The sequence below is a fragment of the Salvelinus alpinus genome, chromosome 1, assembly GCF_045679555.1.
Source record: "Salvelinus alpinus chromosome 1, SLU_Salpinus.1, whole genome shotgun sequence".
NCBI lineage: Eukaryota > Metazoa > Chordata > Actinopteri > Salmoniformes > Salmonidae > Salvelinus > Salvelinus alpinus.
In genome coordinates this window covers 63309628-63321405 of record NC_092086.1, presented here as the reverse complement: position 1 = coordinate 63321405, position 11778 = coordinate 63309628, and the positions used below count along the sequence as shown (strand labels likewise).

At 42.6% G+C, this 11778-nt stretch overlaps 1 protein-coding gene across 3 annotated transcripts in view; it reads left to right on the top strand.

The window, feature by feature from the left end:
• Window positions 1-4756: 4756 nt before the first annotated feature.
• Window positions 4757-11778, top strand: part of LOC139583004 (rabankyrin-5-like) — a 45807-nt gene continuing 38785 nt past the window's right edge. For 2 of the 3 annotated variants that reach the window (XM_071413631.1, XM_071413614.1), the window contains exons 1-5: window positions 4758-4886; window positions 7613-7829; window positions 8141-8259; window positions 8560-8695; window positions 8965-9088. In XM_071413631.1, coding sequence (XP_071269732.1) covers window positions 4877-4886; window positions 7613-7829; window positions 8141-8259; window positions 8560-8695; window positions 8965-9088 — 606 coding nt within the window. In that variant the 5' untranslated portion in view covers window positions 4758-4876. Of the gene's footprint in view, window positions 4887-7612; window positions 7830-8140; window positions 8260-8559; window positions 8696-8964; window positions 9089-11778 lie in introns of all 3 variants that reach the window. The other variant, XM_071413621.1, reaches the window with a different exon arrangement.

Here is an 11778-nt window from a genome sequence, read left to right as displayed (position 1 = left end):
ATAAATGGGAGATAAGAACTTTTCAACACTTTTGGAAGGTATAGCCTACCTCAAGATGGTCTCCCTCTGACTCGGAGCACAGACAATCAGACTGATCCGAACTCATTGGTTCTGATGGATAGAATACCTCCTGGGGGGCTCGGACAGTCGTTGGTCCTAAAGTCATTTCGAGAGGTAAATTGAAGAGGCACATTTTTATAACTACCATTTCTTGCTTTCTCAAATGTCAACCAAAGCTTAATATCCTTTGTCTATTGTGCTTCACTGAAGTGTAGGGCGTCAGGGCTTTCAGTGGTCAACCGTCCAACTGTAAAAGATTGTTGGCTTCCACCGAGGTAACCCTAGGAAGACAATGAGAAACTAAAACTAGCTTTGGGTTATTTTGTGTGCAAATGCGAATAGGTGAGATTTTTTTATATTCACTTTAACAGCTGGTGACCCAGCTAGGCGCAAAAGAGCAACCTGCCATGTTAATGATCCTAACCTGATGAGTTAGTTCTCCTAACCTGCCACGTTAGTTCTCTTAACCAGCTTAGATAAAATGCTACAAGGAAGCAGTGAGCAGCCACGCAAAACGGTCTCGAGTGGCAACCAATCTGCCCAATTACCTGTTTCCATACACCTACTTATGTTGATCCTCTTATTTCGCAACACCCACTTTCAGACATTCCACGTATGCAGTTACTCAAAATGTACAAATTTTGAGACTAGTCTTGCCAGCAATCTAAACTTGTAATAATCATCGCCGAATACCGACTGGGCACACAGTACATGTGCCCAGGGTCCCTGACCTCCTGGGGGCCCCCATTGATTTTGTTAATCACTCTCACTCAGATATAGTTTTTCATGGCATAAGTCAAAATGTGTAGAATTGCAGGATATTAGCTGTACGTTTTTTCTCTCTGTCCCATGACAACCCATTTTCCATTTACTCCATTTCGTCCGCACTACTCGCTGTCATTTCCCCCGCCTTTGGGGGGGTGCTTATGTGAAACATAGCATTTAAACGTTGAATACCGTTCTGTCAAACTGAACGAAGCCCAGGCAAATGCAATCGATCAACGCGCTATGTGGCATTGATCAACCAATGGTGTGTTAGATACCACCCACACATATTTGTTTGACACCGCCTTATCATATTGGAGGAATAAATACATAAATAAATTAAGAAATAACATAAATGAATAAAATGAAAGAAAGTGGGATTAATTATTGAAATAGTTATTTATCTATTTATGTGTGCATTCATCCATCCATTTATTTATCTATTTATGTGTGCATTTATTCATTTATTTCTAATTATTGCAGATTTGGTTCTCCATACATTGCAATCTTGTTTAGCATTATCTAGTCCAAATATGGCATGATTCCACTATTTGTATCCGTCTACATCACTGTCAATTAGGGACTTTTATTTTGAAGGTGAACCCACAAACGCACACGAGTACGACAGCTGCCGGTTACCATAGCAACAGAGTAAACGAAAATCTTCTACTTGTGAAAAAAAGTGAATGTTATATCCCCATAAACATGCATAACAATGATTTACAGGCAACATAAATTACTAACCTAAAAATGTATTAGAAAACAATGATTTTTATTGTTAGACTCCGTAAACCTATAATGTTAGCCAGCTAACTAGCTAGTCAGTCCCATGTTGGTGCTGATGTATCACCCCGCAGGCTACGACCCCGCCCACAGCTGACCCCACCCTGTTCTATGTGCCGCAAGAAGGGGTACTCATGGAGAATGATTGATGCCTCTACTGGCAAAAAGGCCATATTAGCATTGGCAGCGCCATTGAGGGTTTCCACCATGTTAATGTAGTCAACTGGGTGGGACTTCAAACTTCATTGGCTGATTGCTCCTGTTGACCCGGTTGGTGTCCAACCGGGTCATCAGAAGGGATCAGCCAAATCGTGTAAAAGAAAATGGACTTCTTCAAAATGAATCTGCACATGTTGTCACAGACGCTATAATGGCAGAGATACAAAGATGAGTCCTCTATCTCCATGTGGGTACTTTACTTTTTAGGTCATTGGAAGGCTGTTGAGAGAGGGAATTTAGCTGTGTCGATGAGGTAAATGATGAACAGAGGGGAAAAGAGACTGCATGCAATGGCAGAGCGTGGAGGTCAATGAAAGTATTTTGAGCATGGCAGGAAAACAGAAAATTAAAAGATGGAAGAAGGTAACATCTACCACTACACCTGACGAGAGTGAGGATTGGTGGGAAGAGGAAGTCGAACGAAAGGAATCCAGCATGGCAGGAAAACATAAAAGCAAAAGGTGCAAACAAGCAACATCTACCACTAAACCTGACAAGAGTAAGGATGAATTACCTGGTGGCAGGTGCTGTGAAGACCGCCGAGATTGAGTATCATCCTGATGATGACAACGATGATTCTGGCCAAGTGGGAGTGAGACTTTTGGAGAGAATGGATCCTTGCAGTCTGGAGGATCCATATGTGGTGTCAGGTATGATGGAGAAGAGGTTGGGGACTGTTGAGTTGGTGAAAGTAACTCGAAGTGAACTCATGATGATTTTTTGTGGTTGTACCATCCAGAGGGAGTGGGCGATTCATACCAAGCGCCTAGGGACAAGTCCTGTTACTTGCTTTGCTCTCCGGAGCAGGGCGCCGTTGAAAGGAGTGATAACTGGAATGGCATTACGTGTTGAGGAGGAGCAATTGAAATGGAAGATTCCCGGTGTCTGTGACGTCCCCAGTTTGCTGCGACGTAAACCTGGTAGAGATCGTGGTGAAAAAGAGAAGACATTGTCTGTTTTGCTGATTTTTGTATGCAGTCTTTACCCGGCAAAGTTGAGTTAGTATGTGCCAGTTGAGTTAAGTTAGGATGTGCCTTGAGAGCTATTGTCCCAAACCCATTACAGTGTTTTAGGTGCCAAGCTTATGGTCATGTTGCAGCAGTTTGTAGAAGGGAGATTCATACATGTGAGAAGTGTGCAGGAGGGCATGAGACAAATGATTGTGTAGTACCAGTGGAGGTTGTGTGTGTTAACTGTATACAGTTGAAGTCGGGAAGTTTACATACACTTAGGTTGGAGTCATTAAAACTCGTTTTTCAACCACTCCACAAATTTCTTGTTAACAAACTATAGTTTTCGCAAGTCGGTTAGGACATCTACTTTGTGCATGATACAAGTAATTTTTCCAACAATTGTTTACAGACAGATTATTTCACTTATAATTCACTGTATGACAATTCCAGTGGGTCAGAAGTTTACATACACTAAGTTGACTGTGCCTTTAAACAGCTTAGAAAATTCCAGAAAATGATGTCATGGCTTTAGAAGCTTCTGGTAGGCTAAGTGACATCATTGGAGTCAATTGGAGGTGTACCTGTGGATGTATTGTAAGGCATACCTTCAAACTCAGTGCCTCTTTGCTTGACATCATTGGAAAATAAAAAGAAATCAGCAAAGACCTCAGAAAATGAATTGTAGACCTCCACAAGTCATCTGTACAAACAATAGTACGCAAGTATAAACACCATGGGACCACGCAGCTGTCATACCGCTCAGGAAGGAGACGTGTTCTGTCTCCTAGAGATGAACGTACTGTTGTGCGAAAAGTGCAAATCAATCCCAGAACAACAGCAAAGGACCTTGTGAAGATGCTGGAGGAAACATGTGCAAAAGTATCTCTATCCACAGTAAAACGAGTCCTATATCGTCATAACCTAAAAGGCCGCTCAGCAAGGAAGAAGCCACTGCTCCAAAACTGCCATAAAAAAGTCAGACTACGGTTTGCAACTGCACATAGGGACAAAGATTGTACTTTTTGGAGAAATGTCCTCTGGTCTGATGAAACAAAAATAGAGCTGTTTGGCCATAATGACCATTGTTATGTTTGGAGGAAAAAGGGGGATGCTTGTAAGCTGAAGAACACCATCCCAACTGTGAGGCATGGGGGTGGCAGCATCATGTTGTGGGGGTGCTTTGCTGCAGGAGGGACTGGTGCACTTCACAAAATAGATTGCATCATGAGGAAAGAAAATTATGTGGATATATTGAAGCAACATCTCAAGACATCAGTCAGGAAGTTAAAGCTTGGTCGCAAATGGGTCTTCCAAATAGACAATGACCCCAAGCATACTTCCAAAGTTGTTGCAAAATGGCTTAAGGACAACAAAGTCAAGGTATTGGAGTGGTCATCACAAAGCCCTGTCCTCAAGCCTATAGAACATTTTTGGGCAGAACTGAAGAAGCATGTGCGAGCAACGAAGCCTACAACCTGACTCAGTTACACCAGCTCTGTCAGGAGGAATGGGCCAAAATTCACCCAACTTATTGTGGGAAGCTTGTGGAAGGCTTCCTGAAATGTTTGACCCAAGTTAAACAATTTAAAGGCAATGCTACCAAATACTAATTGAGTGTATGTAAACTTCTGACTCATTGGGAATGTAATGAAATAAATAAAATCTGAAATAAATCAATTCTCTACTATTACTCGGACATTTCACATTCTTAAAATAAAGTGGTGATCCTAACTGACCTAAGACAGGGAATTTTTACTAGGATTAAATGTCAAGAATTGTGAAAAACTGAGTTTAAATGTATTTGTCTAACGTGTATGTAAACTTCAGACTTCAACTGTAAATGGATGAATAGGGAGGAAGTAACCGGCCTCACAGTCCACTACAGTAGGTGGCGGTGTATGCAACTCACTGTTAATTTCTTCCAATATATATTTTATGAAGAAGGTATTGAGCTAGAATTTACCCTCCCCTCCAACTTTCCGATCTTTAATATCCACCCGCACAGTATAGGTGGCGGAATTCACATATTCCTGTTGCGATCGCAATTATACCAAAGAAGAAGAAAACGCTAGCAAACCAAAAGCAACAGAACCAACATGGCGGAAGGTATATGTATTTTTACGCCCTTCCTTATTAGCTAGCTAGATGCGGATTAAATCTATTACAGGAATAGCTGAATGACTATACGATATTTGATTTAATGGGGATTTGCACTGTTTAAAAAAATAAACGACTGTCTATTTTTCTAGTGCATTTAGCGGCTAATTTAAATTTGCAGCTAGCTAGTGGTCGTAACTAGTTACTACAGCCACAAAGTCGTACACCCCGCCCATTTGTACAATGTATCTTCTTAACATGCTATTTGAAATGTAACCTTAACCACACTGCTAACCATAACCTTAAATTAAGACCAAAAAGCTACGTTTATTTTTCATGAATTGTTACGATATAGCCAATATTAACTTAGTGCCTGTGCTATCTAGTGGAAACCCTAGCTAGCTGGTAAGGTGGTCTGGTGTTGATGGTGTGGTTTGGGCGGAGATAGCATCTTGCCAGCAATACTTGTGAAGCTAGTAATTCGCGGGGTGTTTGAACACAATTAACTGGATTGGTATATCTAAAGAAAGCCGAATTTTCTAACGCATAAGGCTAAGGGAAGTGATTATACACTTCTTACGTTAGTTTTTTTGTCGATATTGTAGTTAAAACTAACTGTACAACTCGACCCCCACAAAGAGTCAATTCATGTCGAGAATAACGTTAAAATGTAGCTAACGTTAGCTAGTTGGCTACCTAACTTGAGTTGCTCAATTTGGTGTTACATTATTGAACGCTTTTCCTTTTATTGTAGCTAGTGAGCTAAAAGTATAGCTGCCTAGATTGTATGAGTTTGTGGGATAGATGGCAATTAATCTCGACTGAAGATAAATGTAACTCGATTCGGCAACAAATTTACCCGATTTGACACAGCGCTGTCAGTAACGTTACAGTGAAAATGTTTTGAATAATGTGACTACCGCCAGTTTATTTATTTTTTTGCTCATTCAACTGTGTGGCAGCCTCCTCGAAGAGTGCATATACAGTATGCCTACAGTACATGCTAACTAACTACTCTGTGACAATTATAACGCTACACCAGCAGGTGTTTGTGTAGCTCTAGCACGTCGTGGAGTTGAGTAAACTCAGCTAAGTTAGTGTTTGTGCTGCCTAAAACTTGCATGGATTGATTTTAAGTATTTCCCTTTTGTCATGCTAAGCCAGCCAATAATTTTTTACTAGCAAACGTTAGATTTCATAAGCTTGTCACTCACTTGTAGTCCCAAGTGATGCGTACAGTTGGATAAGGCTGTAGTTTTATTGTCCCTATAAAGTTTATTCTAATGATGCCCGTAAGTGCTGAGTTGAAGGTAACAAGCTTAAAACATGCATCCTCTCTTTTCAAAATGAAAGGAATATTATGAATGAAGTGTGACAGGTATGAGTGGCACTGGGGTAAAGCATGCATTTAGATTGTGGCTATCTTACTTTTACATCAGCCTATCTTACTTTTACATCAGTGAACCTTTCCTGTGGTCGTTGATCAGTTGGTACCGCCTTATCCATGACTATAGCCAGCAAGCTAGTGTTAGCCTTACACTCTGACCCGAGGGAGAGCAAAGTTATGTGCCGCCTCAGCATTCTGTCTCCACTTAAATTTAGGGAGAAAGGGGAAGGAAATGGGAGAGGGAAGTTAAGTGCAATTCTGGGCTGAGTGGGCTCAGACGTGTACTAAACCCTAATGTGAAACATCCATAGCCTATATCCAGACAGGAAGCTGCCTTGCAAAATACTAGGTCTTCTTTAAACAATACAACCTCAATTAGGGATACTTTGGCAAGAGAAAATAACCACGTATCCATCCAGTTTTTATGTGAGTAATGTCATACCATATAAATAAAATAAATCACAACCGCTATGATGGAAACAGGAAGTTTTGGTACAAGTTTTATAAATGCCGACAGATAATTTGTTCGTTTGACATGGTGGGATATATTTTTGTGTCTGTAAAATGTATTATGGGAGAAATGGTGACGGAAACTCCTTTTATGCACAAATATTTACATAATAACCATCACATCGAATTATTGGGCTACAGATGAAATAAGTGATGATGAACTTCACATGGTGGCGAAAGTGCACGGTATTAACTTGATGCTCCTTTCAAATAAATGTTGAGGGTCTTATTCTGGTAACTTGATGATCGACGCTTGACTGCCGTTTGACAAATACAAATATTCTCCATAATTTCATTATGTCGGCTAACCTACCTGTGGAGTCTACCCACACTGTATCTGCAAGCTGTTAGCTAGAGCGCACATGCAAGTACCAGAGTATGCACACTGCTATTTAACGCAACAGTTTGTGACAACTATCGGTAGAGTTAAAAAATGTGATGGAAACCCTTTCAACATTAGATTTTTATTCAGTACATGAACACTTAAGCGAAAAAGTACATTTTGTGTACACTATGTCATCACACACTGATTTTTATCCTCAACAAGTCCGTTTGTTGGAGACATACCACTTGTGGGAAAATGTGCATATTTTCTTTATGCAGATTTAGAATATTCTCATGAAAATCTGTTGCCAATTGGATGGAAACCTAGCTAATGAGACTGTTTTTTTTTATGTGCTGTTTGGTTGTACAACAATTCCTATTTGTCTTAATTTCCTTAACTGGTTATTAAACAACACAAAGCATTGTGAGACAGAATGTGCTCAATGCAACCTTGCTTTTAAGCAGCTTTCTTATTCTCTTCCCCTCCTTTATCTCTTTACTCTCTCTGTGACAGAGGAGGTGGCCAAGCTGCAGAAGCACCTAGCCCTGCTGAGGCAGGAGTATGTGAAGATGCAGCAGAAGCTGGCTGACACAGAGAGGCGCTGTGCCGTGCTGGCTGCTCGGGCCTCTGTCCAGGGCTCCACCAAGGCCTCCGTAGCCGGGTCAGAAGACACCTTCATCAGCCGCCTGCTGGAGATCGTGGCCGAGCTCTACCAGCAGGAACAGTACAGGTGAGGGGAGGTGTGTCTGGGGGCATGTAGTTTGTGATGTATGCAGCGACATACTGCCATGGTAACACCCGGTAAGAGGACCTGCGTTTATCAATGCTCCTTTGTTTTCTTGAGGTGGAAAGCCAAAAACAAGAAAATAATTGCACATGATGTGATATCATTGTTCAAAATCGCATCGATTATACCAAGCCGGTTTTAGATTTTCTGATTCACAGCTATCTACAGAAATCCTGAGAAATTATGCAATACTTAAGCTAGCTATGAACATATATTCTTTATCACTTATGTTGTGGTTGTTTTCACGTTTGTAGTGATCTGAAGGTGATGGTTGGAGAGACGACGCTCAACGCTCACAAGTTTGTCCTGGCTGCTCGCAGTGATGCCTGGAGCCTGGCTAACCTGGCCTCAACCTCCAAACTGGACCTGTCTGGTGAGCTACCCTCACTTCTGTCACACTCACGTCACTATAACCCAGAATGTAATCTCAGTAAACCCAGAAGTAAAATCTCGCATTCATTTCGGTTGCTACGCCATGAACTTGCTGCGCAAAAACGAAGTCTCCACCCTCGAGTCCATTGTGTTCACAGTTTTGGAAAAATGCACCACAAACTGTTCCTTCCAACAACTGCATTAAAAGCAGTTCATTTATAGTGTAGCTTTAGTTCAGTGACGTTATCTTTCATTCCACTCTGGGTAGTTAACACCGTTTCTCCCATGCTGGGTGTTCCAGATGCCAAGCCGGAGGTTGCCATGGCGATGTTGCGCTGGGCCTACACAGACGATCTGGAGCTCAGTGAGAACGATGCCTTCCTCATCGACCTGATGAAGCTGGCCAACCGCTTCCAGCTGCAGCTGCTCCGAGAGAGGTAGGCAGGGGCTGAAAGACATTGGCTGTGTTTGAGAGCATTAATTCTGCTTAGTCACTGATCTGTTACCGACTGTCATCTCATTCACACGTGCACACACTCTGGGGGTTGGAAGTTGTTCTAAAGCCAAATGGTGTTACTGGTGGTTTACTGCCTAAGGGCACATGTGCTCTTTGTGTTTTTCCTTCTAGGGCAGCTATAAATGCATTGTCCAATATTTCCAATTGACATCAGTGTTCTCAAACATTGCTTTTGTTCTCTTGGAACAGGTGTGAGAAAGGGGTGATGTCATCTGTGAATGTGAGGAACTGTATCCGGTTCTACCAGACTGCTGAGGAGCTGGACGCCATAACACTCATGAACTACTGTGGAGAGATTATCGCCAGCCACTGGGTGAGTCTCCACTGTCCAACTGACTGTTAAATGTTCAACTGACTATCCAACTGGACAAGACTGTCTCCGGGTTCATTGGAAAGTCAGTCCTGGGATTGAAGGGGCTTGAATCGATACACAATCCATTTAATCTCTCAGATGATGTCCCGAAGTGCTCGGCCTGATCATGCATCACTATACTGTGATCTCAATTTACAGTGCTATTGATTATTCTCTAGCTCCCACCTGGATGACCTGTTACATACTTAACTCTCCTTAACCTCATCTAAAACTCTGTTTCAAAACACCTTTAAAGGGAAGATTGCAGGATTAGGTTGCTGTTAAACATTCTAATTTGTTTAATCCTTCAAACTAAAAGTCCCAATGTGACATATCACCTGACAATTGTATTTTGGGAAAAACGTATATTTTATGTGAATTTGACCGAAGTCACGTCGGAAAATAGTTTGGAAAAGTGACGTAAAGAGGAGCAATACGCAAGCAGGGGTGACGCAAACCACTGTCCACATAAGACGGTAAAGAACGAGTCCTATTGTTTTTGCAAAAATAAATATAAATTTATCATCTGACCATATCCTCTAATTTCATTATTCTGTATCGGGGGAAAAAAATCTTACACAGCGCGCAGGCTTTTAGCATAGACCCTTTCCCACCCCTGTTGGCTTACCCCCTACTAGCTAATAACCACTAGCAGCCTGGAAACACATCACTTATTAGCAGTTCAGCACATCAGTGTTTATTGTACTGTTACAGAAAATCAAGATAAACCTTTACCATCATAGTAGACATTAAACGTCTATAACCAAACTGGCTAAAACTCTGTAGTTTGCCGATGGTAGCCAAATCTAGCCACATGCCAAACTGAGTGCTACTACTAGCAGTAGTAAATCCAGGGATAATTACTGACACAAACATTGCCTTCCATGATATCCTGCATGTTATATCGGCCAATAATGACCAGGCAGTTCAGCAAAAATAAAGACATGAACAATGACATTGATCCGATTGGTATTTGACCATTATTTTCTGCAAAACGTGCAATATTCTGATGTAGCTAGCTTTCTATCAGCAAACACCATGCTGGATCCGTGTTAGTGGGCCAGTTAATTTTGCATGATCAAGTGCCAAGTCCTTTTTTATCATCTAGTAGTAACATGACAACTCTTTGGGCACTTCAGTACCTACTTAACCGATTCAGCTCCATCACTGAAGCCACCCCGTGGTGCTGTAACACCATTGGTGTCAGTGGACTTGGAGCCTACAGCTTCATGGGGAATCCACTCTTCCACTATTGGAAGCCGTCATAATCGTTTGAGGCCAAACATTTATATATATTTTTTCTCTCCACGATTTCGTGGTATCCAATTGGTAGTTAGTCTTTTGCCATCGCTGCAACTCCCGTACGGACTTGGGAAAGGCGAAGGTCGAGAGCCGTGCGTCATCCGAAACACGACCCCCGTCAAGCCGCACTGCTTCTTGACACAATGTCCGCTTAACCCGGAAGCCAGCCGCATCATTGTGTCGGAGGAAAAACCATACAACTGGCGACCGTGTCAGCGTGCATGCGCCGCCACAGGGGTCGCAAGAGCGCAATGGGACATCCCGGGTGGCCCAACCCTCCACTAACTCGGACGACGCTGGGCCAATTGTGCGCCGCCTCATGGGTCTCCCGGTCGCGGCCGGCTGCGACACAGCCTGGAATCTAACCAGGTTCTGTAGTAACACAGGAGGCCCTGTGAGCTCCAACTATGACTGAATGGCCAGGGATTCCCATTCCCAGTCTGCCTGAAGTGGTACAACTTTCTTCTCGCATTTCGACCAAACATGCATGGCGGTGAACAGTGTACTGCCGCCACCACCAGGCCTTTCTTCTCTTGACGTCAAAGCCGCAATGTACAGTCGTGGCCAAAAGTTTTGAATGACACAAATATTAATTTTCACTAAGTCTGCTGCCTCAGTTTGTATGATGGCAATTTGCATATACTCCAGAATGTTATGAAGAGTGAAAAGATGAATTGCAATTAATTGCAAAGTCCCTCTTTGCCATGCAAATGAACTGAATCCCCCAAAAACATATCCACTGCATTTCAGCCCTGCCACAAAAGGACCAGCTGATATCATGTCAGTGATTCTGTCGTTAACACAGGTGTGAGTGTTGATGAGGACAAGGCTGGAGATCACTCTGTCATGCTGATTGAGTTTGAATAACAGACTGGAAGCTTCAAAAGAAGGGTGCTGCTTGGAATCATTGTTCTTCCTCTGTCAATCATGGTTACCTGCAATTAAACACGTGCAGTCATCATTGCTTTGCACAAAAAGGGCTTCACAGGCAAGGATATTGCTGCCAGTAAGATTGCACCTAAATCAACCATTTATCGGCTCATCAAGAACGTCAAGGAGAGCGGTTCAATTGTTGTGAAGAAGGCTTCAGGGCGCCCAAGAAAGTCCAGCAAGCGCCAGGACCTTCTCCTAAAGTTGATTCAGCTGCGGGATCGGGGCACCACCAGTACAGAGCTTGCTCAGGAATGGCAGCAGGCAGGTGTGAGTGCATCTGCACGCACAGTGAGGCGAAGACTTTTGGAGGATGGCCTGGTGTCAAGAAGGGCAGCAAAGAAGGCACTTCTCTCCAGGAAAAACATCAGGGACAGACTGATATTCTGCAAAAGGTACAGGGATTGGACTGCTGAGGA